The sequence below is a fragment of the Pseudophryne corroboree genome, chromosome 10 (assembly GCF_028390025.1).
Source record: "Pseudophryne corroboree isolate aPseCor3 chromosome 10, aPseCor3.hap2, whole genome shotgun sequence".
NCBI classification, from domain to species: Eukaryota; Metazoa; Chordata; class Amphibia; order Anura; family Myobatrachidae; genus Pseudophryne; species Pseudophryne corroboree.
In genome coordinates, this window is record NC_086453.1 from 45,227,368 (window position 1) to 45,254,275 (window position 26,908).

The 26,908-nt window shown below is 40.5% G+C and overlaps 1 protein-coding gene across 2 annotated transcripts; it reads right to left on the minus strand.

Moving 5' to 3' along the window:
* Positions 1-23,040, minus strand: LOC134966990 (formyl peptide receptor 2-like). 2 transcript variants are annotated; one of them, XM_063943994.1, is made up of 3 exons: positions 22,989-23,040; positions 16,559-16,624; positions 1-939 (listed from the first exon to the last, which is right to left on the minus strand). In XM_063943994.1, the coding sequence occupies exons 2-3, from the start codon at positions 16,609-16,611 to the stop codon at positions 72-74; spliced, it is 921 nt and encodes a 306-aa protein (XP_063800064.1). In that variant the 5' UTR covers positions 16,612-16,624; positions 22,989-23,040; the 3' UTR covers positions 1-71. The 2 variants fall into 2 exon arrangements, with proteins under 2 accessions (XP_063800064.1, XP_063800063.1); XM_063943993.1 differs by lacking the exon at positions 22,989-23,040 and adding an exon at positions 19,633-19,750.
* Between the last annotated feature and the right edge of the window lie 3,868 nt (positions 23,041-26,908).

Consider the following 26,908-nt stretch of genomic DNA (forward strand, 5'->3'; position numbering starts at 1 on the left):
TTGTACAGCATAATGATGTATCTTTAATTAAAGAAATCCACTGTTATGTTCTCCCCGCAAGTCTGGTTAAATCATTCATTTAAAGCTCTTTCCAGTCTGGATGGTATTGAATGTATTAAAATGTCTTTAACATTTTGGCCTATAAGGACATAGAGGATGGGATTGATGCAACTGTTGACGTATATCAGCCACAAAGAAATGTTAATTATTAAGTTATCCATGAAATAATTGTCTGTTATCAGTAATGGTAAAAGGTGAAATGGTAATGTACAGATGAGGAAACACACAATGACGGCAGTAATAATCTTATAGGGTCGCTGTTTCCTTTTTGGTATTTTCACTTTTCTAAGTTTAAAACAAATGAGACAATAACACATTACAATGACAGAAAAAGGGACAATAAACACAGTGACAAATCTGATGATGATCATTTCCTTATGATAAAAATAATAACCATAGTTAATTATATGAGGAGAATTTAAGATGATACTCACCACCCAAACTATTGCTGAAATGTTGCAGACACATTTGGGTGTTCTATAGGTTTTGGACCAAAATGGCCACATTATGGAGACACAGCGGTCAATACTCATGGCGGTTAAAAAATAGGCACTAGTGCACATGGTCATAAACCATAGAACAGTGATGACTAAATCACAAATATAGTGAGACTTTAAAAATGTAAATGGGATAGAGACACAACATATGAAGTCGGCTATGGCCAGGTTAAGTAACCACACAGCACTGACTGTCTTTATCTTAAATCCAGCGATCCAGATAACCAATCCGTTCCCAACAATTCCCAAGAGGAAAATGATACTGTAGAAAATGATTGTCAGAATTGAATATATTAGGATATAACTGTAGTCATTATGCGATACAGTCCAATTAGAGAACGTCTGATTGTCCGAGATATTATAATGCACAGCGGATGTCTTCCTGAAAGTAGATTAAAGTAGAAAGAGGGATATTATTACTTATCTTCTGTGTTTAAAATTAAAATTAAGGCAAATGAAGGCAAAATAGCTCAACAATGTTTATTTTCCATTATTTGCATATTATTATTTATATTATTTTGCCCTTCATAGTACAGCTTTATTCATGCACATTTCTATGGTCAAAAATAAAAATATTGCAGACAGGGAAATTAGTTTACTGGATTTTGTAGCTGTAATCATATGCAGATGATAGTATTGGCTCTTCCCCTGGTGTAGTACCCTGCGTCTGAATGTGAAAGGGCTGAGACACCCACTTTTTCCATCTCTGTAGGCTGTAATAGTGGCAGTGATTCTTTACAGGCCACCACTGGTGCAGCATCTCTTGCTCCAATGACACATCAGGGGCAAACGTAGGATTTAGCCAGGGGGGATTTCCATGTATATGTATGTATGCATGTGTATGCGTGTGTGTATATATATATATATATATATACATAAACACACACACATATATAATATAGATATACAATGTATATACATACATACTGTATGAACACATATACATATATATATATATATACATACATATATATATAAATATATACAGTATATATATATATATATATATATATATATATAGTACACATATATATAAAAACACACACATTCATACATACATCCTACTGTAGGTCTTTGAGTAGTAAGGATGGTGAGGCAGAGGACGGAGTGATGATGGAGGGAGCTGCTGTTTGTGCACAGCCAGCAGCTCCCACTCGACAGTGCCTTGCACTGGGGACCACCACTGTCCAGGGCCCAAAGCCAGAGTGGCATGTAATAAGTCAAACTGACTCATTACATGCCGCCTGGCTGCTGCTGTCTGCTGCTGCCACCGCCGCCGAGGAGCGCACTGATTACGAGGGGGGGGGGGGTGAAGGAGGTGGAGGGAGGTGGAGGAGGGAGCCACAGCAGCGCTGTGTAATTGGTGGAGGCGCTGCTGGCCCTCTCCACCATAGGCTGCCCTCTGCCGCTGTGAATGCTGGGATGCACTTCTATCTATCTATCTATCTATCTATCTAGTCTGCTTTAATGTGTAAAAAGGGGATGCTGTCTGCCGTAATGTGTAAAAAAGGGGACGCTGTCTGCCATAATGTGTGAAAAGGGGGACACTGTCTGCTGTAATGTATAAAAAAGGGGATGCTGTCTGCCGTAATGTGTAAAAAGGGGATGCTGTCTGCCGTAATGTGTAAAAAGGGGGACACTGTCTGCCGTAATATATAAAAAAGGGGACACTGTCTGCCGTAATGTGTAAAAAGGGGACACTGTCTGCCATAATGTGTAAAACAGGGGATGCTGTCTTCCGTAATGTGTAAAAAGGGGGACACTGTCTGCTGTAATGTATAAAAAAGGGGATGCTGTCTGCCGTAATGTGTAAAAAGGGGATGCTGTCTGCCGTAATGTGTAAAAAGGGGGACACTGTCTGCCGTAATATATAAAAAAGGGGACACTGTCTGCCGTAATGTGTAAAAAGGGGACACTGTCTGCCATAATGTGTAAAACAGGGGATGCTGTCTTCCGTAATGTGTAAAAAGGGGACGCTGTCTGTCGTAATGTGTAAAAAAGGGGGACGCAGTCGGCCATAATGTGTAAAAAAGGAGACACTGTTTTCCGTAATGTGTAAAAAAGGGGACTCTGTCTGCCGTAATGTGTAAAAAGGGCACGCTATCTGCCGTAATGTGTAAAAATTGGACGCTGTCTGCCGTAATGTGTAAAAAGGGGAATCTGTCCACCATAAGGTGTAAAAGGGGTTCTACCTGGTGTAGTGGTGCTACCGTGCGGCGTAATTTGAATAATGGAGACTACTGTGCACCGTTATATGAATTGGTATTATTTTGTGGACACACGCTTTCCCCACAAAGTCACACCCCTATTTTTTTTGCATGTGCCCACGGTGCGTCTCGCCCCTGTTTTACATGGAGTGGGGGGCTCCAATGCTGTTTCTTGAACACAGCGCTAAAATGTCTAATTACAGCACTGTTGCTAGGTATCCATTTCCCTGGCCCTGAGCAGGTGAGGGACAAGATCCTCTCCAGGGATGAGGGGGTGGACTTGGATGGGTTGAGGGGGGCCAAAGCATTTTGTCACACATGGGCCCACCTCTCGCTAGTTCTGCCACTGCCACTGGACATTCTGTTTTGTCAGCAGAGAGCTACAGTACATAGCTCTCTGTTGTTGCTGCTGCTACAAGTCCGCAGTCACGGTCGCAAACGCGGCTTTTGCAGAGACGGAGACACATCTGTCTCAGTCTCAGAAAAATAAATTTCAGCTCATCGGGGGGGGGGGGGGGGTTTCCAGGTACTCGGAAACCCCCTTGTGTGCGCTACTGCACCTCCACTAGCCCTATGGCAGGTGCAGTTACACCATCTGACTCTGGTCTCCTATGGCTGCGTCTGTGATTCTGAGAAGACAGTTGCTTTTTCTGATACTTCCTCAACACTCCCATAATAGTCCCATGAGACAGGTTTCGTTTGTGTTCACTTCTAGCCACCTCTTAGTGTAGCCCCTCAAGAAGTGCCATTTCCTGTACGATCAAATATATTTCTTTGTTAGGTTATCCTAATCAATTTGATGCCTGACATATGTACATCTGTGTTTGACTGAGTCTGTTTCTGTGCAGGAAGTGCTATGATGCAGCGGCTGCAGCTTTTTTCTCATGCCAAGATCCATTGTGCTTAATCTGTGACTTTGTACCTGTTTAAAACTACTTCCTGGGTTTAAAGTTGCACCTGTTGTCTCTTGAACACTTTCAGTGTTTTTTTGCTGCATCTGGGAGATATATATATATATATATATATATATGCAAAGGATGATACAGCGCCACTTGTGGATTAAGATCTTATTGATGAAAGTCGTATATTAAAAAATTAAAAACACAACCACCTTGTTAAAGGTGTCTGCCACCCCTTAAGGTTGCAACACTAGTACAATGCTGCCTAAAAGATATATAGTAGTGGGATAAGGGTACCGGCGACTATTGTTGTGTGAGTATGCAAAAGGTTACTGTTAAAAGGTATGATTCATGAGCCAAAAAATATAAAATTTGAACAAACAGTTTTAATAGCACATATAGATAAGATGTTTAAAAAGGTCATAAAACATCCAAAGACAAGTAAAAAAGGTAAAAAGATAAAAAGGTAAGGACTTAGCTTTTAAAATAGGCAAGGGGGTCACTGCAGGGAACCCAACGCGTTTTGTCACATCAGACTTCTTCAAAGCTACCCTTTGAAGAAGTCTGATGTGACGAAACGCGTTGGGTTCCCTGCAGTGACCCCCTTGCCTATTTTAAAAGCTAAGTCCTTACCTTTTTATCTTTTTACCTTTTTTACTTGTCTTTGGATGTTTTATGACCTTTTTAAACATCTTATCTATATGTGCTATTAAAACTGTTTGTTCAAATTTTATATTTTTTGGCTCATGAATCATACCTTTTAACAGTAACCTTTTGCATACTCACACAACAATAGTCGCCGGTACCCTTATCCCCCTACTATATATATATATATATATATATATATATAGCAAGCAGTTGACTGCTGCACTCAGCAGACTTGTTCAAATTTCTTTAAAACTGTGTCAGTTTATTGAACCATTGGGCGACATGTTTCCCCGCCCTCAGGGCCAGACAGCAGTTTTAATGCTGTCTGGCCCTGAAGACGGGGTATACCCTGAAACATGTTGGCCCAATGGTTCAATAAACTGACACAGTTTTGAGGAAATTTGATAAAGAAAAAAAGTACTGCGCTATAATTTCAGTAGCTCCATATATTGAAACTAACATTAAATATATACATAGAGCGCATGTTATGTGTAAGTGTATATATAGCCAATGCTGAAAAAGAAAATACAGGTTAAGAACAAAGAACTTCCAGTAAAGTGCAATGTACCCTGTGTTAGTTTAAAAAGTCCCAGTCACAATTACAAATGCGCACATGAAAGTGTTCACCGGATACAATATCAAGGTCCCCCGGCAGGTAATCTAGCTTTCCCCAGCCTAACTTGGGCCCTATGATCGCGGGTATGCAGTAATTGGATACAAGGTCCCGTCATCACGCCACCTGGAAGTGACGTTCCGCGTAGAGATGTGCACCGGAAATTTTTCGGGATTTGTGTTTTGGTTTTGGATTTGGTTCCACGGCCGTGTTTTGGATTCGAACACATTTTGGCAAAACCTCCCTTAAAAATTTTTGGCGGATTCGGGTGTGTTTTGGATTCAGGTGTTTTTTTTCAAAAAACCCTCAAAAAACAGCTTAAATCATAGAATTTGGGGGTAATTTTGATCCTATAGTTTATATAACCTCAATAACCATAATTTCCACTCATTTCCAGTCTATTCTGAACACCTCACACTTCACAATATTATTTTTAGTCCTAAAATTTGCACCGAGGTCACTGGATGACTAAACTAAGCGAACCAAGTGGGAGGCACAAACACCTGGCCCATCTAGGAGTGGCACGGCAGTGTCAAACAGGATGGCACTTCAAAAAAATTGGCCCCAAACATCACATGATTCAAATATGAATTGAAAAAAAGAGGTGCAAAATTGAATTGTCTTTGGGCCCTCCCACCCACCCTTATGTTGTATAATCAGGACATGCACACTTTAACAAACCCATCATTTCAGCCACAGCGTCTGCCACATGACTGTGGCTGAAATGACTGGTTGGTTTGGGCCCCCACCAAAAAAAGAAGCAATCAATCTCTCCTTGCTCAAACTGGCTCTACAGAGGCAAGATGTCGACCTCATCATCATCCGATTCCTCACCCCTTTCACTGTGTACATCCACCTCCTCACAGAGTATTAATTCATCCCCACTGGAATCCACCATCACAGGTCCCTGTGTACTTTCTGGAGGCAATTGCTGGTAAATGTCTCCACGGAGGAATTGATTATAATTAATTTTGATGAACATCATCTTCTCCACATTTTGTGAAAATAACCTTGTACGCCGATCGCTGACAAGGTGACTGGCTGCACTAAACACTCTTTCGGAGTACACACTAGAGGTAAAATACACACTTAGGTAAAATAAAGCCAGTTTGTGCAAGGGCCTCCAAATTGCTTTTTTCATGCCAGTATACGTACGGACTATCTTACGTGCCTACTTGGATGCTGTCACTCATATAATCCTCCACTATTCTTTCAATGGTGACAGAATCATATGCAGTGACAGTAGACGACATGTCAGTAATTGTTGGCAGGTCTTTCAGTCCGGACCAGATGTCAGTTTTCGCTCCTGACTGCCCTGCATCACTGCCAGCGGGTGGTTTTGGAAATCTGATCATTTTCCTGGCAGCTCCAGTAGCGTGAGAAAATTAAGGAGGAGCTGTTGGTGGGTCACGTTCCGCTTGACTTGACAAGTGTCTCACCAGCACGTCTTTGAACATGTGCAGACTTGTGTTTGCCGGAAAGAGAGATACAACATAGGCTTTAAACCTAGGATCGAGCACGGTGGCCAAAATGTAGTGCTCTGATTTCAACAGATTGACCACCCGTGAATCCTGGTTAAGCGAATTAAGGGCTCCATCCACAAGTCCCACATGCCTAGCGGAATCGCTCCATTTTAGCACTTCCTACAATCTCTCCACCTGCTTCTGCAAAAGTCTGATGAGGGGAAAGACCTGACTCAGGCTGGCAGTGTCTGAACTGACTTCACGTGTGGCAAGTTCAAAGGGTTGCAGAACCTTGCACAACGTTGAAATCATTCTCCACTGCACTTGAGTCAGGTGCATTCCCCCTCCTTTGCCTATATCGTAGGCAGATGTATAGGCTTGAATGGCCTTTTGCTGCTCCTCCATCCTCTGAAGCATATAGAGGGTTGAATTTCATCTCGTTACCACCTCTTGCTTCAGCTGATGGCAGGGCAGGTTCAGGAGTGTTTGCTGGTGCTCCAGTCTTCGGCATGTGGTTGCTGAATGCCGAAAGTGGCCCGCAATTCTTCGGACCACCGACAGCATCTCTTGCATGCCCCTGTCATTCTTTTTTTAATGTATGCACAAAACATGGGACATGCTGGAATTTGCCCACATGTACTGCACACACAATATTGGTGGCGTTGTCCGATGTCACAAATCCCCAGGAGAGTCCAATTGGGGTAAGCCAATCTGCAAAGATGTTCCTCAGTTTCCATAAGAGGTTGTCAGCTGTGTGCCTCTTATGGAAAGCGCTGATACAAAGCGTAGCCTGCCTAGGAACGAGTTGGCATTTGCGAGATGCTGCTACTGGTGTCGCCGCTGCTGTTGTTGCTGCGGGAGGCAATACATCTACCCAATGGGCTGTCACAGTCATATAGTCCTTAGTCTGCCCTGCTCCACTTGTCCACATGTCCGTGGTTAAGTGGACATTGGGTACAACTGCATTTTTTAGGACACTGGTGACTCTTTTTCTGATGTCTGTGTACATTCTCGGTATCGCCTGCCTAGAGAAATGGAACCTAGATGGTATTTGGTACCGGAGACACACTACCTCAAGACATTCTCTAAGTCCCTGTGAACTAACGCCGGATACCGGACGCACGTCTAACACCAACACAGCTGCCAAGGCCTAAGTTTTCCGCTTTGCAACTGCATGGCTGCTGTGATATTTCATCTTCCTTGCAAAGGACTGTTGCACAGTCAATTGCTTACTGGAAGTAGTACAAGTGGTCTTCCGACTTCCCCTCTGGGATGATGATCAACTCCCAGCATCAACAACAGCATTGCCAGCAGCAGTAGGCGTTACACTGAAGGATCCATCGGAGGAATCCCAGGCAGGAGAGGACTCGTCAGACTTGCCAGTGACATGGCCTGTAGGACTATTGGCGTTCCTGTCTAAGGAGGAAATTTACACGGAGGGAGTTGGTGGTGTGGTTGGCACTGGGAACTTGGGTATAAGAGGAAGAAGGGATTTAGTTGTCAGTAGACTGCTTCCGCTGTCACCCAAAGTTTTTGAACTTGTCATTGACTTCTAAAGAATGCGGTCCAGGTGACGTATAAGGGAGGATGTTCCTAGGTGGTTAACTTCCTTACCCCTACTTATTACAGCTTGACAAAGGCAACACACGGCTTGACACCAGTTGTCTGCATTTCTGTTTAAATAATTCCACAACGAAGAGGTGATTTTTTGGGTATTTTGACAAGGCATGTCAATGGCATTATTCATCCCACAGACAACAGGTGTCTCCCCGGGTGCCTGACTTAAACAAACCACCCTTCCATCAGATTCCTTCTTGTCAGTTTCCTCCTCAGCGCCAGCAACACCCATATCCTCATCCTGGTGTACTTCAACAGTGACATCTTCAATTTGATTATCAGGAACTGGGCTGTGGGTGCTCCTTCCAGCACTTGCAGGTGGCGTGCAAATGGTGGAAGGAGCCACCTCTTCCCGTCCAGTGTTGGAAAGGTAAGGCATTGCAACCGACACAATTGGACTCTCCTTGGGGATTTGTGATTTAGAAGAACGCACAGTTCTTTGCTGTGTTCTTGCCAGCTTAACTCTTTTCATTTTTCTAGCGGGAGGATGAGTGCTTACATCCTCATGTGAAGCTGAACCACTAGCCATGAACATAGGCCATGGCCTCAGCCGTTCTTAGCACTCCGTGTAGTAAATGGCATATTGGCAAGTTTACGCTTTTCCTCAGACAATTTTAATTTAGATTTTTGGGTCATCATTTTACTGAACTTTTGCTTTTTGGATTTAACACGCTCTCTACTATGACATTGGGCATCGGCCTTGGCAGACGACGTTGATGGCATTTCATTGTCTCTGCCATGACTAGTGGCAGCAGCTTCAGCACTAGGTGGAAGTGGATCTTGATCTTTACCTATTTTACCCTCCATATTTTTGTTCTCCATTTTTTAATGTGTGGAATAATATGCCAGTAATATTTTTATATCAATAGCAATGGCCTACTGTACTGTACTACTATAGACTGCTCACAACAATGCAGCACATATATGGATACTAGAAGTGACACGGAGCTACAAGATACAGCAATGTCCTACTGTACTGCACTACTATATATACTGGTGGTCACCAAAATGCTACACTGTACTACTATATACTGCTCACAACAATGCAGCACAGACATGGATACTTGAAGTGACATGGAGCTGCAAGATACAGCAGTGGCCTACTGTACTGTACAACTATATACTGGTGGTCACCAAAATGCTGCACTGTACTACTATATACTGCTCACAACAATGCAGCACAGATATGGATACTTGAAGTGACACGGAGCTGCAAGATACAGCAATGGCCTACTGTACTGTACAACTATATATACTGTTTGTCACCAAAATGCTGCACTATACTACTATATACTGCTCACAACAATGCAGCACAGATATGGATACTTGAAGTGACATGGAGCTACAAGATACAGCAATGGCCTACTGTACTGTGCAACTATATACTGTTGGTCACCAAAATTCTACACTGTACTACTATATACTGCTCACAACAATGCAGCACAGATATGGATTGTTGGATGAAGTTCAGAAGGTCGCCATGTCCTGGCTTCAAGCTCTTGACAATGAAGTCGAATAAACACCAAGTTGAATAAATGCACACAATGAGAGATCTTGTTACCTTAATTATTGAACCACCTATGTGTGTGTGTGTGTGTGTGTGTATGTATGTGTGTGTATGTATGTGTGTGTTTGTGTGTGTGTGTATGTATATATATATATACATATATGGGATGTAGTTCATATGCCAGCACTTGGGATCCCGGCAGTCAGCATGCAAATGCCAGAATCCCAAATGCTCAAAAATGCCACCAGTTGGAATGCCGACCCACAGGGTCTATTCCCATTTTTGGGTGTCCTCAACACCCATAGAGTGGGAATAGAACCTGTGGTGAGTGCAGTGTCAGTGTGCTGACCGCCGGGATCCCGGCACAGCCAGCATACTATACCCAACCCATATATGCAGTGCATCCAGAAAGTATTCACAGCGCTAAATTCATTTTTTTCTCAAAATTCTACACACAATACCCCATTATGACAATGTGAAAAAAATTTTTTTTCATTTTTGCTAATTTATTAAAAATAAAAAACTAAGAAATCACATGTACATAAGTATTCACAGCCGTTGATCAATACTTTGTTGATGCAACTTTAGCAGCAATTACAGCCTCAAGTCTTTTTGAATATGATGTCACCAGCTTGGCACACCTACCTTTGGCCAGTTTCACCCATTACTCTTTGCAGCACCTCTCAAGCTCCATCAAGTTGGATGGGAAGCATCAGTGCACAGCTATTTTCAGATCTCTCTAGAGATGTTCAATCGGATTCAAGTCTGGGCTCTGGTTGGGCCACTCAAAGACATTCACAGAATTGTTCTGAAGCAACTCCTTTGATATCTTGGATGTGTGCTTAGGGTTGTTGTCCTGCTGAAAGATGAAACGGTGCCCCAGTCGGTTTTCATCCAGGATGTCTCTGTACATTGATGGATTCATCTTTCCCTCTATCCTGACTAGTCTCCCAGTTCATGCCACTGAAAAACATCCTCACAGCATGATGCTGCCACCACCATGCTTCACTGTAGGGATGGTATTGGCCTGGTGATGAGCGGTGCCTGGTTTCCTCCGACCATGACTCCTGGCATTCATGCCAAAGAGTTCAATCCTTGTCTCATCAGATGAGAGAATTTTGTTTCTCATGGTGTGACAGTCCTTCAGGTGCATTTTGGCAAACTCCGGGTGGGCTATCATGTGCTTTCTACTAAGGAGTGGCTTCCATCTGGCCACTCTACCATACAGGCCTGATTGGTGGATTGCTGCAGATATGGTTGTCCTTCTGAAAGGTTCTCCTCTCTCCACAGAGAAATGCTGTAGCTCTGACAGAGTGACCATTGGTTTCTTGACACCTCCCTAACTAGGGCCCTTCTGCCCAGAGCGCTCAGTTTAGATGGTCAGCCAGCTTTAGGAAGAGTCATGGTGGTTCCAAACTTCTTCCATTTACGGATGATGGAGGCCACTGTGCTCATTGGGACCTTCAAAGCAGCAGATATTTTTATGTACCCTTCCCCACACTTGTGCCTCGAGACAATCCTGTCTCGGAGGTCTAAAGACAATTCCTTTGACTTCATGCTTGGTTTGTGCTCAGACATGCACTGTCAAGTGTAGGACCATATATTGACAGGTGTGTGCCTTTCCAAATCATGTCCAATCAACTGAATTTACCACAGATGGACTCCAATTAAGCTATAGGAACATCTCAAGGATGATCTGTGGAAACAGGTTTTACCTGAGCTCAATTTTGAGCTTCTTGGCAAAGGCTGTAAATACTTATGTACATGTGATTTCTTTTTATTCTTAATAAATTTGCAAAAATCGAAAAAAAAAAAAACATTTTTTACGTTGTCGTTATGGGTTATTGTGTGTAGAATTTTGAGAGGAAAAATGTTTTCCATTTTGGAATAAGGCTGTAACAAAATGTGGAAAAAGTGAAGCGCTGTGAATACTTTACGGATACACTGTAGATATATATATAATAAACTAAGTGAAATAATTAAGAGCAATGAACTAAGCTATATAAGTAAATGTTAATAAATATGTCGGATATCTCCAGAGGTGTAATCCAGAATCATGCAACACAATTGTAAACCATAAATTATGCTATTCAATAAACACAAACACACACATTTACTAATTTAATTAAAGCTGAGTTCGGGTTTCTTGTGATGGCCCTCTATCATATCTGACACATAATGACACATACTTCAGTACTTGCACACCATGAACTATGGGCTAGAATCTCTTCTCATCACCATGATATAGTACATGGAGCAGATGGTAGCCAACATGGGTATTCCTTTTATTTTATATTTTATGAGGATGAAGTGGTTGTATCTACTTTTAATAACATTTTGTTCTGTCTGTATTATTTGATAAAAAAGAAAGACGAGGACCAGTGACATGAATTTTCTGAATATAGAAAACAGTTAAGTCAATTATAGTGTAACCAAATGGTGTCCACAACATGAAATAATTATTATCTCCATATGATATAATTATTAAATAATTTTGCCCCATTTTCACCAGTTAAAATCAAATCCAGATATTCGACAGATTTGTCATTGGTATTTGAGGTGAAGGTCAAGATTTTAACTGGTGAAAATGGGGGCATTACCACTAAGAACTACATCAAAGAGGTGGATATGAATAGTTATTTGCACTATCTAAGTAACCACCTCCAGAAGTGGAAGGATAAAATTTCGGCATCACAGTTCTCGAGGATAAAGAGGAATTGCACGAATCCAAAGGACTGTGATGACCAACTGAAGGTCTACAGCAAGAGGTTCCAGGACAAAGAATACCCGGGGCACATCTTGGAAAAAGCCTTAGAAAAAACAAGGAACGTAAACAGAGAAGACCTCCTGAAGTACAAACCAAGAGACGCCAAGAAAGATTCGGTCGCCTTCATTACCACCTACAACCAACATTAGAAGACCATTTGGAATTTGCTCAGGAATCACTGGAACATTCTCCTCATGGACCCAGTACTCAAAGACCTCCTACCATCTGAACCAGTCATTATCTTCAAGAAATCTAGAAACCTGAAGGACCATCTTGCACCCTAAAATGCCTAAATTTGTGGGTTCCTTTAAATGTGGGAAATGTAATGTATGCAAATTCCTACATCCGAATCGGAAAACCTTTAGCGACATGGAGGACAAGAAACATTACACCATTAAGGAATTCAAATTGTAATATCGTGTCCGTGATCTACTTACTAGAATGCTCTTGCAAAAAGAAGTACGTGGGCAAGACCAAAAGACCATTGAAAATGAGGATCCAGGAAAACATAAGGAATATAAGGAATAAGGTGGAAAGCCATACTGTTTCTAGACATTTCACATCACAGCATAACTCCAACCCTGAGGACCTCACATTTAAGGCGATCGAGCATGTGCATCTGGGAGAGAGAGGAGGTGACCTCGCGAACAAACTCTCGAGAAGGGAGATGTACTGGATATTCCAGCTACAGACCTTGCAACCCACGGGTCTGAACGAGAGCTATGAAATCGCACCCTTTCTATGAGGTGCTGTATCCTCCTTTACTCCCTCTTCCTCGGCTGCCACATTTGTCCTTTTGCACATTCCTTCCCACACCTCACCCCCCTTGGATGTCCTTGTCACACCATATTAAAGTATTTAACATATCAGGGATCGTGTGTTAATGTGCGATCGGGTTCCTGGTAATAAGATGTTTATCTTTCAAGTACAGTCAAACCACACTGGTACACCCAATCTCGTCCGATCTTGGAAGCTAAGCAGTGTCTGGGCCTGAACAGTACCAGGGAGGGGAACTGCCTGGGAAGATCAAGTACTGTAAGGACTGACAATTAACGTCGAGCTAACCAGTGATCTATCCAATACCACACGTTAATAACCAGGTGACACCTTTAAGACTCACCTTATAGATTTTAACACTATGAACTCTCTGACCCCAACACCACCTGCATACTGTCTATATATATTAATCGCTCGTTTTCTATATACTTTTTGTTTTTTACCACCCCTCCTTCCTCACCATGAGGTTGTAATTTTTTGCAACCATCTCTCTTCCCCTATTTCCACCTAGTGGCACTTGTAATTCCTGACACCACCTATGTATGGTTTTAAATATGATGTCACGTTCCATACACTGTTCACACACTAAGATAAATGTGTGTCACCTTTTTCTATTTTTTATATATATATATTTTTTATATATATTTTATTCTATTTTTCTACTCTATCATATTAAATTAATCTTGGGCTAGTTTCATTCCCTCTCATATTAGTTACTGGATCCCAGCTTGGTTTATCTGTAATAAAAAAAAACAGTGCACAGCTTTTACCATCTCTTATCTGTTTTTTTACATGGTTCTGTCGTCATGGATACCGATGCATTATGACTCTGGGTCTCCAAGGACTCCTTAAAGATGGCCACCGCTTTTCCTGTTATTCCCTATGGAGACTCTCACCAACAACATGGCCACCGCAGCACTTACTACTAAGGGACATATACAGCATGGAGACCTGGAGCTAAACTAATACCAACTAGAGAGACTGCAGGCACTTGCGCAGTGAACGGCTAGCGCCGCCGGCGCATGCGCAATAACGAAACCGGAAGTGGGGCGGAAATCCCCGGTGACACGTGAAGTGTCCCCTCCGTCACCGGTTTTGGACCTTTCTAGTGTTATTACAGTCCTGAAACCGCTTGTTTTTTATGCATATATCCTTATGTTGCCCTCTCTAGCCTTAGGCTATGTTCCAATCAAGTCTCCTTGATGTTCTGTATGGTACACATTTTCAATTACATCACATGACTATTTATGACATCACCAACCCTGAGCCAGTCCACCAGGGGTATAAATAGGCATAGCATCTCATTCTCTCCTCACCCTTAAAAGAAGTCAGCTGTGACGAAACGCGTTGGGCTCCCTGTGGTGACTCCCTTGCCTATTTTTAAAAGCTAAGTTAGAAGTCCTTATCTTTTACAAAGACCTTTTATGTTTATATGCTTTTATTAATATTTTGAAGTACGTTTTATGTTGTGATCCGCTTTTATGTGTTATTAAAGCTTGTTTGTACTATTATATATTTTTTGGCTTTTAAATCTATTTTTATCTATTGCATATTAAACAACACAAGTCGCCGGTACCCTTATCCCCCCATTCTTATACTTTTCCCAGCAGTACTGTACCAGCATTGTACTCTTAAGGGTTTGCAGACACCTTTTAACAAGGTTGCGTGTGTTTTTTAGCCTTTTTTGATTGTTTCATGTTTTACTGAGAACCCACCTCGCAAGTGGTGCTGTGTCATTCCTTTTTTACACATATATATATATATATATATATATTACTTTACCTTACATTAGGAAATAGATTATACTCTAAGCTTGTTTCTGTATGTACAATAATTAAACATTCATATATTTAGACTTTTTCCTTTCAAAGGACTACTACATTCATAAAAGGTCACTAATTTGTCAATATGTTGAATTAGATCATAGCACTACTGTAACTGATTTGATTACAGAAACATCAATATTTAAAAGAAAATGTGCTCCTCTGCAAAACTACTGTCCCGTAGTTTTCAATATTTTGATGTGTACTGTTAATGACCTTTAGTGTTTGATAGCTTGCAAAGGTCAGGGATGAACGCTACAGTTATTGAACTGCATTTTGAAAAAAAATCCACTTTAACAGAAGGAAGGTTTTCATAATATTCTAAATGTTACTTATGTCACATTATCTCAGATAAGATAACTTACGCATCATGTGATTATATGACCATGAGCTACAAAAAAGTGCCAATTTTGTAGTGGTTTGAAGTGCAGATTTAAACATTATTTAAAAAAAAATCTGTTGGTTCTCAAAGCCACAATAAATTTACTTCATTAAGTCTTCAAAAGATGGGGTACATTAAACTGCGGTTTATTGTGCAGTATGCAGATTGCCAAATTGTGGATGTGGTGGTCAGATCCAAGCACCGTGATTTATCATCTGGTTTGACTTTGGGGTGTGCCCTTTTGGAGATTCTGACAAGTAGGGCAGTGCAATGATGTACAAAGTCTGTCACCATCTTACATTAACTACTCAGTCCGGCCTGTTGTAAGTAAGTGTGTGTGTATGTATGGGGAGGGGACGGGGGGGAGGCGGGGGTTCTAAAAAAAAACCATTTGGGACCTCTTGCCTAGAAAGTGCCAGTCCAATGCTGATTATGATTAGCACTGGACCACTCAGCATCACTGACTTGCTGGTCCTTAATCCTGGTTTAGCCTGGTTTAGCCAGGATTAAGGGCCACCAAGTCCAAAACGCGTTGGAAAAAAACTAACGAGTGAAGCCCTGACGTCATCCCGCCTGCGCCAAACGGGTGTGGAGACGAGAGTGCGTGTACCAGCATCGTGACCAGCCGGCAGGACGCGATCCACATGAAAGAATTGAAGTCTGGACGTGACTGAAGGTAGGCATCACTAGGGAAAGAGAGGTAGTTAGGTTTACCCACTGCAGCCGCAGTATGGACTCCAGCTCCGGCATCTATAAAGGGACTCCCACACAGGACTTTCACATCAGCACAAAAGTGCTGTAAATATTATTTACTAGCCATTTTTTTCCACAGGTGTTTGCAATTATTATTTTATTTTATTTTATCCATTGTTTTTAATATATTTAGCGCTCCTTTCATTTCGTTTTACTATAGATCCATTGCTAGCAAGAATCTCACAGGATAAGCTGCCTTTATTAATTCTAATTCTAATTTTAACATGTTTACTTTTTATTTAATGCATAGAAAATCAACAGAATTCTTAAGTGTAAAACAATTAATTAAAAAATTAAACACAATTTTTGGCAGTCATCTGGAATAGATGGATTAAGTTACTTTTTGATACATGTGTTATATCATGCGCTTTAATCAATATAATTATTATCTGCCATCCTTATTATTTAGAATATTAGATTGGTACCTTACATTCTTGTCTTATCCAGTGCTCTCTTCCATTTAAACACTTTTAATAAACCATATCTATGTATATTTATAGGAATAAAAATAATTAATTATATATATATATATAAAAAAAACTTACTGAAAGTAAAAATCCTCATCAAATAAGGTGAGATTTGACTCTGGAATCTTCATGTTCGCTTTGAATCTACAAACACATCAATACATGTATATCATGTATAGTAAGAATATTGCAAATGTTACATAGACATAAAAAAAAATTTTTTTTTTACTGTTTATTAAATATTCTTTCACATATTTATCAAATTAATTTAACTTTAACAAAGACATAAAGTAAAAAAAATAAATGAAAGTAAAAAGTAAAAAAGAAAACAAACAAAAGTAGTCCATTGTATAAATTAATTTGCTGAGAGTGTGCCCCGCTGTTAGTTTTATTCACTAAGTGCATATATAAATCTGCAATCTACTATTTTGACTATATTTTCATTAGAAGAACACTTTAGTAAACACTTGATACAGTAAGTGTGCACTAATTAAGTGAGTTAGGGTAATAGTACTATGTAAAAAATAGCACTTAAAATCTGAGTGTATGCTTAAATGATTATTTGAGATACATTATCTATGAAAACTTTTTCTTACAAAAACTATTTTTTTAAATCATTAATAGGATAATACTTTAGCCTTATACTGGGTAAGCTGTGTAAACAGCATTTACATTATCGCACTAGTGGCAGGTGCTGGAGGACCTAAATCATACATCTTGTAGAAATGAGGAGTAGATGTCAAGCACTACCTATGCCCCAGTAGTAATTATGGTGTCTATTCAAGAAGCAGTGAGAAGTGTGCATAAGTGAGCAAGTGGAGAAGTTGCCCATGGCAACCAATCAGTGTTGAGGTAACATTTATAAAATGCATTCTATAAAATTATACATTGCAGCTGATTGGTTACCATGGGCAATTTCTCCACTAGCTCACTTTTGCACACTTTTCACTGCTTCATGAATAGACCCTTAAATTAGTTCCCAACCTAATCATTGACTACAGAACTCTATATTGCAAAACATTAATGGAATACCTGTTTCACCTCTAATAATTTCCTGTTTTTATTGCTGCAACTGGATTTTTCATGCTTAAATGTCTATATTTTTTCCAACCAGCTATAAAGACCAGTCAAACCTGCTCTGCTTCTCCTGCCAACATATTTCTGCTTCTACTGTAGTCTGTGTAAATAACATTGTTTAATTTTTATAATATCAGGACTAAACTTTTTACAGTACTTGGGAGACTAATCGTATGCAACATCTTTATGGTTTTTTTTCTCACATAATTCTATACATTCTGTTACCTTAGCATTACATTCACATTGGTAACTATAAATACAGTATATAAAAATTACTATCTACAGTATTTTCTTACTTGACCACTATCTCAGAAGTTGCAAGAGACTCCTGATTTTTTTTGGGTACTGCCCTGCACCCTTGGAAGAGTAGGCAGATCTCCCACATCTCACCAGCTTACTAGTGATGTAGGCAGGATGGGGAGAGAAACAATTGTGGCGTGGTATGGACTGGCAGGGGTGGGGCTAAATTATGCAAATCCCATCATTTTAACCCCCAACCCTCCCTGTGTGTTTTTCTAATTTAATTAAGTGATGAACAAACAATAAATACAAGGGTCTCCCTTTATTAAAAGAGGTATCAAATATATCTTTCAGATGACACCAAGGTATTTTGACACTTAGGAGGTAGATATATTTGTTGTCTTTATTGGTGGTTGTATTTCTAAGCATGACTAATCATCAGACAACTGACAGAAAGGGGCACTCTAGTTTGATAGATGTAACTGTAGTCTATTGAACTAGTGAGATTTTTTATAAAATAACCCCCCTTTAAACAAACAAATATATTTACTGAAACAAAGAGGCTGACTTCCAGTTGTAAAGAGGTGACTATCCTCTTATCATGTAGATGCTTCTGATTTTTTTTTGTGGCTAGGTAGTTGAGATCTGAGATCTTATACTCAAACAGCATTGCAACAGGGCTCAAATGCTCCCAGTGCCGACTCGCCCCCTGAGTGCCCAACATCATGACATAGCATGCATGATGCCATATTACTGCACAGATGAGGTGGGGCTGGCAGCACTGAAGTGTAGCGCTGACCAGTACATTCTGGTGATGTTGCTATTGGCTGTGCTTGCTGCACAGTGCCTGTCTGGAGCATCTAAAGTACACTCTGGAGGCGCTGCAGCAGCAATCCAGGCTGCAGGGTGCCATTAAAGACAACTTGATATCCTGAAGCACTCTGTGTGGTGGCACTAATTACGGCCCTGGACCAAACCATCACTCATTTAACTACTTACTGGTCAAAACTGATCAGCAAGCAAACAGGAGCAACCACATTTGAAATAGGTAATGTTTTTTTTTCAAATAAGAGAACCTCAAAGATTCACTGAGCCAATATTAAAGAGATTAAATAGTTTATTTCTAAGCAGGTTCTAAAACCTGGTGCTGCCAATCGTGTTTATACCCAAAATTTAAAAAGGTAATGCTTTAACTAGCAAAACATGACTAGTAAAAGCACTGACCTTTTAATTTTCAAACATAGACATGATTGAAAGTGCGGATTGTACAATATCTACTAGAAATAACTGGACATTTTGCTACAGTATATTTAATTTCCTTCAAGATATGCCGAGTGTTCACATTGTATCCTGTATACTAAATTTAGACAAAATTTCATGAGTTTATTTTCATGTTACAATTTCTTATGTAGAAAACATGCACACATACTGTAAAACACAGTTTGGGGCATGCAAAACTATATATATATATTTCTATATATATATACCTTTCTCGTAGGTGCGGCACTCCAGGCTTGACAAAATTCACACGCACGACTCTGTTATTTGATTATTAACGTTTCAGTATTCAAACTGTCTTCAGAATTCTGAAGACAGTTTGAATACTGAAACGTTAATAATCAATAACAGAGTCGTGCGTGTGAATTTTGTCAAGCCTGGAGTGCCGCACCTACGAGAAAGTTATCATGCTATATTGTGACAGCACCGGCTGAGGATTGCATATATAGTGAGTGACAGCCCTGGAGCCATATATATATATATATATATATATATATATATAAAATATATTTCTTATTTTTATTTTTATTATTTTTTTATTATGCTTGATCACTTACCTTAGAATGGCAATGCCACAGATTTTGTTGTACTAGATCGAAATCAAAATTGTAGATGTTTTTTAATAAGTATTTTTTTTTAATATTTTTTGTATACACAAATTACCAGCTGTTCCAAAGCACTAAAAAAGGAAGACGATTGGACAGACAAAAATACATGTATATTGAAATACTTTTATATAATTGTACTATACCAAGGTCAGATGTTGGATAATACTTACATTTCTTTAAAAAAACATTAATGATAATAATATAACAGTACATGAATGACTTAGGAATTAATGGCATTATTTCTTGGATTATAATTAAAAAAATGTTAGTAATTCACAGAATAAATATGCCATCTTTTAAACATACATATGCTCTCTTTGTCAATGACTGACCAATTTCAATGTGAGTGATAAAACTCATTGGGGTAAATTTACTAAGGTGGGAGATTTTTAGAACTGGTGATGTTGCCCATGGCAACCAATCAGATTCTACTTACCATTTATCTAGCTGCTTCTAGCAGATAATATATATAATCTGATTGGTTGCTATAGGCAACATCACCAGTTCTACAAATCTCCCACCTTAGTAAATTTACCCCATTGTGTATGATAAATTAGCTCTAGCCATTCAGCTCCCAACTGGTATTTTTCAAAAAGATGAAAGTTAGAAGCTGATTGGCTGGATCACCATTTATCATATGCAACAAGTTTTTATCACTCACAGTGAAATGTATCACTCGTTGATAAATGAGCCCAATACTATTATAAATTGATGTTTAAGCACAATCTTTAGTTGACATCAAAAGAATAACTGTAATAGGTACCCCATGCTGGGGGACAAAAAAAAAAACGAAACCCCCTCCGCCATCAATGGCAGAGAACTATCCGATCTACTCCGTCAATGGTGAATCTGTTAACCATTGATGGCAAACCATTGATGGTTGCCAGCCATCAATAATCAATGGCCATCTCTATTACATCTCGATTACGTATGACCAATGAAAAGATGCGGGACCCATCTTCCTTTTGCAAAAATGAAACATTGACCCTTCTAGCTGCATAAACTCTTAACTGAAATCAGACTCACAGTGTAGTCAATTGTCTATCTTTATTAAAAAAAATTATTGTACTGTAATTATTGTAGCCTTGTATGTTGGGGCAATTTTTCTATCCAATAGATTGCAAAATAGGTGAAACAAAGGAAATATTTTTAAAATGAATAAGCAAATATAGGACAAATATTTGCAGTGCAGCTTGGTTTTGCCCAATTGCTAACTTTTTTAGTTTGCTAACAACCCTGAATAACCCCCATACTCTCCCTAGCCCTGACAATTGCATGTTTACTTTATGAGAACACCAGCAATGTATCATGGGGGTCATTCTGACCCGATCGCTCGCTGCAGTTTCTAGCAGAGCAGCGATTGGGTCGGAACTGCGCATGCGCCGGCACAGCAGTGTGCCGGCGCATGGCAGCTGTCGTTGCCTAGCGATCGCCTCTGAGGCAGAGGCGGTCACTGGGTGGGAGGGGGCTGGACAGCGGTGTTAAGCCGCCATTTAGGGGGGCACAGTCTGGCCAATGCAGGCGTGGCTGGACCATTGGGGGGGTGGTCCACGGCGAGTTGATCGCTAGCTGAACTTGTTCGCTGTGCAATGATGAGGCTAAAAAATGTCACGTCTGCATATGCACATGCGGCACAATGCGCACGTGCGACGTACTTTCACAACATCCGATGTAGTTTCACACAAGGTCTAGCAATGCATTTCAGTCGCACTGGCTGCCGCAGAGTGATTGACATGAAGTGGGCGTTTCTGGGTGTCAACTGACCGTTTTCAGGGAGTGTTCAGAAAAACACAGGCGTGCCAGGAAAAATGCAGGCATGGCTGGGAGAACGCAGGGCGTGTTTGTGACGTCAAATCTGGAACTGAATGGTCTGAAGTGATCACAAGCGCTGAGTTGGTTTTGAGCTACTCTAAAACTGAACAATCTTTTTTGTAGCCGTTCTGCGATGGAAGCATTCGCACTTCTGCTAAGCTAAAATACACTCCCAGAGGGTGGTGGCATAGCATTTGCACGCCAGCAAAAATCTGCTAGCGAGTGAACAACTCGGAATGACCCCCCTTATTCATTGCTTTGCAGTGCTCTATGCCTGACAACAAGTAAATCTAGACTAAACCCTTTCCAACACTCTAAAAACTGTTTTATTCTATTTTGTAATTTAACTTTACAAGGAAAGAGAATATTTTATTATTGCTTTATGTACTTCTACATCATATATGTAAACTGATAAACATGGATCACTATTGAGACTGAAATTGCGATTACCTCAAAACTGCTATTTCTAAAAATTGCATGTGGAAAGTCACCATGAAATGTTAAAAGATGCCCACCGATGTGATTGCAACTCTGCATATGCATTTGCAGAATAGCGATCAATACACAGAAGCTGAGTACTATTGACAGTTGCGGTTGACCCATGCCTACTCAGAATAATGCGGATTCAGATGCACCGGTGCCATGTTTTTAATCGCAAGCGATGGCACCTGACGTCATATACATACGCCCAGAAAACAGCCATGACATACCTGCGTTTTCACAACCACTCCCCACAAATGCGTTCGCAGCGCACGCACAATCTGCTGACAAGTGGACGATTTGCGTTTTTTATATTTACCAGTCCATGCTAAATGAGGGCGCATGTCCTCTATTCTGCACATAAATGTCATTTCCAATCTGTTTCAGTAACAGAAAATATTTTCTTTGACTCATGGGAAATGTTAATTTAAAGTTTGTCTTCTTAAAATGTGATCAATGGAAAACTAAACCTCAAAAGAAAGTTGACCTGTAGATATTGACTATAAGCAAAAATGTTGTAGAAAATGTGAGATGATGTAAAAAATACTACAGATGTAGCAGGTGATAAATTGTCACGTGGTACTTTATTTCACCTATTTCTGAGATACATAGGGGGTCATTCCGAGTTGATCGCTCGCTAGTTTTTTTTGCTGTGGTGCGATCAGGTAAAAATTTGGCAAAACTGTGCATGCGTATGCACCACAATGTGCAGGCGCATTGTACGGGTACAAAGCGGTTCGTTGCTGAGCGATGGATTTAACGAAGAATCCATTCGCACAGCGGATCGCAAGGAGATTGACAGGAATATGGCGTTTGTGGGTGGCAACTGACCGTTTTCTGGGAGTGTTTGGAAAAAATCAGGCGTGTCCTAGCGTTTGCAGGGCGGGTGTCTGACATCAATTCCGGCACCAAATAGACTGAAATGATCGCAAGGGCCGAGTTTACCCTAATTCTAAGGAAATCTCTTCTGTATACGTGTGCACTATATGTGAATCACTCTAACAATGACTTACCTCTCTGTTCCCAAGTGAGTCTCTTAATATTCATAGTATTCTTCTCTCAGAGCAGCACAGCAATGAATATGCAGTATTTTATTACAACAGTTTATAACTGACTGTTTAGCAAAGAGATTGAGTGCTAAGATTTTGCAGCAACTTCCTTCCTCTGAATAATACAGTTTACCACAGTTTCTATTGTTATTGAAGATCAGTACTGTAGATTTGTATCTGTCCAGATAGGAGACATTAAACGTACAGTACTGTCTGTTTCACAATTATTTCAGTGAGTGATACAGTATAAGCAAACACTGACTTACAGTAAAATCAAGTGTCTCATATAGGGACATAACATATACCATATTTTAGCTACTGTAATTCTACTCATCTCGTGCAGTTTTCCCAAGCCATCATTTGGCATACACTCTGTCTAATTTATGAAGTGCAAACTGGCCGAGACCCAGGCCAAAAACCTCTATGGTATTGCCATGCTCTTCAGATTGTGCTGGTGCCTATAAATTTATACCACAGAATATGAGTTTGTGATATTATAGAATGGAGCATGCAGAGAAAGAGCTGTTTGCTCCTGTCTTGTGGAAGGAGTTGAGTAACGAGTAACTGCACCAATGGGCCTAGTTTGCAGAGGCATGCATACATAGATGAGATCTCACTTTACACACCTAGATACAACATATGATATGAAACAGGGAAGATAGAGTATTTTCAAGTAATCCCTGCGCTGAGACACTTTTTCCTCTGCAAAATGAGTTGATGTTTGCACCAGCTCGGACCTTTAATGTCACGTGTTGCACTTTAACAGAGAAGTGAATTTTTAGTTATACTTTGCTTATTTTAAAGCAAATTATCAATCATTCAAAAGTGACACATTTAATACACACAATCTCAAAAACTCTGTCCCCCAATGTTACACTTAGGGGGTCATTCTGACCCATTCGCTCGCTGCTGTTTGTTGCAGCCAAGCAAACGGGTCTCTACTGCGCATGCGTCGGTGCCGTAGTGCGCCGGCACATGCCAGATGTCCAAGGCCGTAGCAGGGATGCATTCGCCTCTGCCTGATTGACAGGCAGAGGCGGTTGCTGGGCGGGAGGGGGCAGAACGGCGGCATGTGGCCGCCGTTTCGTGGGAGCAGTCCGGCCAATGCAGGCGTGGCCGGACCGAATGGGGGTCGGGCCACAGCGGCTGCGTGATGTCACATGCAGCAGCTGCGGGCTGGGGAGCGATGAGTAGCTCCAGGCCAGCACGTTAAAGCTGCGCTGGCCAGGAGCTACTCTTGAAGTGCAAAGGCATCGCCGCTGTGCAATGCCTTTGCACTTCTGCGGGGGGCGGCACTGACGTGCGGAGCGGACTAGCCCTGTGCTGGCCATCCCACCGCATGTCAGTGTGAAGGATCGTAACTGTGCTAAATTTAGCACAGCTACGATCAACTCGGAATGACCCCCTTAGTGCAATGTTGCTATAAACACTTGATAAAAAAAATGCAATGGGTGGTATGTCTTTATTAAATAAAATATCCCCCTCTCTAAACCCAACAGTAGTTCTACATTTTTGTACAATAAATTTCCTAGTTATTTCTAAATCACTGTAGTCCAACTGGAAACGAAAAAAGACAAAAAAAATTAACTGGCTGGATCTAGCACATATCCAGTTCATGATGGTCAATACCTTCGGAATTCCCTTCACCAGTACCCACTAACAAGCAGTCAGCAAGAAAACTGCTTACGAGCGGCTCAATGTTTAAATCAATTATAGCTTTAGTAGAAAATTGTGTGTTTACATTGTTCTTTAATCTTTTGGTATACTAGGCAGAGTCTGGTAGCCAATTGGAGGATAATTACTGGAGGAGAGTGACTAGCACAGTGCTAACCAACCTGGATATGGGTTCTCAGTGGACCTAATTCTGATGTGGTTGAAGTTGCTATCCCTTCCTTGGAAGCAGCTGTATGATAATGCAGAAAGCGGTGTCTATTACAATTAGACACCTCCCGCTGCAGTAATGATCCGGCCTGCATCCTAGGACACAGTAACAGATCACTCACTCGCCATCAAGCAACTTGCGGCACCAATTGGGACTAGCATGCCTTGCGTCGCAGAGGCCAGGAAATCTCCATCCTACGACAGAGATCCCTGGCCTCTTCTCTCCCCATAAATGGCGACGACACACCTCCATTTTGGGAAATAGAGGTTGTCGCTGCTGCCTCCCCTCCCTGACAGTCTGCTGCCGGCCTGTTTCCTACATCACAGGACCTGTTTGTGCACGCGCAGCATGAACAAAGTACCGATAATTGGTACTTTGTGAGGCAGGATGCCACTCCAACCTCATCTGAATAACACCTTGTGTTTTCTAGAAAAGCAGCCCACTATATCTAACACTGATGCTGATTAAGAATTTGGGGGTAGGAACTCCACTGTCTACTTTTTTTTAATCAATTAGGGGTCTCTGTACAAAGACTTGGAGAGAGATAAAGTGGACAGAGATAAAGTACCAACCAACCAGCCCTAACTGTCATTTTTCAAACACTGTCTGTAAGATGGCAGTTAGTAGATGATTGGCTAGTACTTTATATCCGTCCACTTTCTCTTACTCCATGGTTTAGTGCATAGACCCATTAGTTATTTATCTAATATTATATTCATTTGAATGTATTGTATAAATAATATAATGATTCATCATTATATATTTAGTGTTAATTGTAAATTATATAAAAGAATACATATAATAATTCTGATTTGTAAACCACTGTTCATGGGATATTTTACAGGTCACTAACCTTTATTCAACAAGAAGGTTTTGTAGACAACGTTATATTTAGGAAATTACACAATGTAACAAATATGCAACACAGTACTCATGTCCCACATGAGGTGTAGTAAAAGTTATATGTCACCAAGTTAATGACTGGACATCATTTTATAATATAAATTTACAGATTATATTTCATGGGACTTCTTTTGCCCCAGGAAGAAAAAGAAGATGATGATGATGAAGATAGTGATGAGGATAATTGATAATGATGATAGTGATGGTTGTGGTTATCATGAAGGTGATGAAGATGCTGGTGATGATGAATTGATAGTGATGATGAGGATGATAGTAATGATGATGATGATGATGATTGAATAATATGAAACTAGCAACTCCTTGTATATTGTACAATTTTAATATTATTAAATCTTATATATTTTAGATGTAACATTCTATTTACAGTATATGTCACAAAGCTCCAAAGTAAAAAAAAAATGCAAATTCAGAGTACTGTATACATACAAACAGGACATTCCTTAAAATAAATGAAATAATTATATTTCTAACATGTTTCTTATAGCTCTTACAGTGTGTTCTTCAAATGTACAAAATCATAGCTGTACATAACAATAGGCGACTGACATGTGTAGCCTGCTACAGACTAGAGCATCTGTCCTTTGGTCTTGCTTGCTCTAATAGTCACATGCATAGCATCACCAAACAGGCAAGTGTTACATCTCATACACAGAACACATTTAATTTCATATTAATTGTAAAGCTTATTACATCTCATTCACCTCTTCCATCCATCTCTCCCTCTGTCTATCTTTCTCAAATTTGTCTCCCCCATATCCCCCTCTTCCTGCTGTCTTTCTCACCTCCCTTTCCATACAACCCTCTTTCTACTTCTCTGCCTCCCTCTTTCTCTCCTGATCTTCCTCTCATCTCTCTCTCCCCTTTTCCACCCATCTCTCTCCCCCTCTTCCTCCTATTTCACTCTTGCCTTTCTATCATCTTCCCTTCTCACTTCATATTCCTCCCATATCACCCTCTGTTTTCTCATTGGTGGGTGGGTTGATGAATTTATGAACCTCTGCTGGGGGATGGAGGTAAGAGTTGCTGATTTGTGGGCTCTCCAGTGGGAAAGAATTTAAGTAGTCTCTTTATGTGTAAC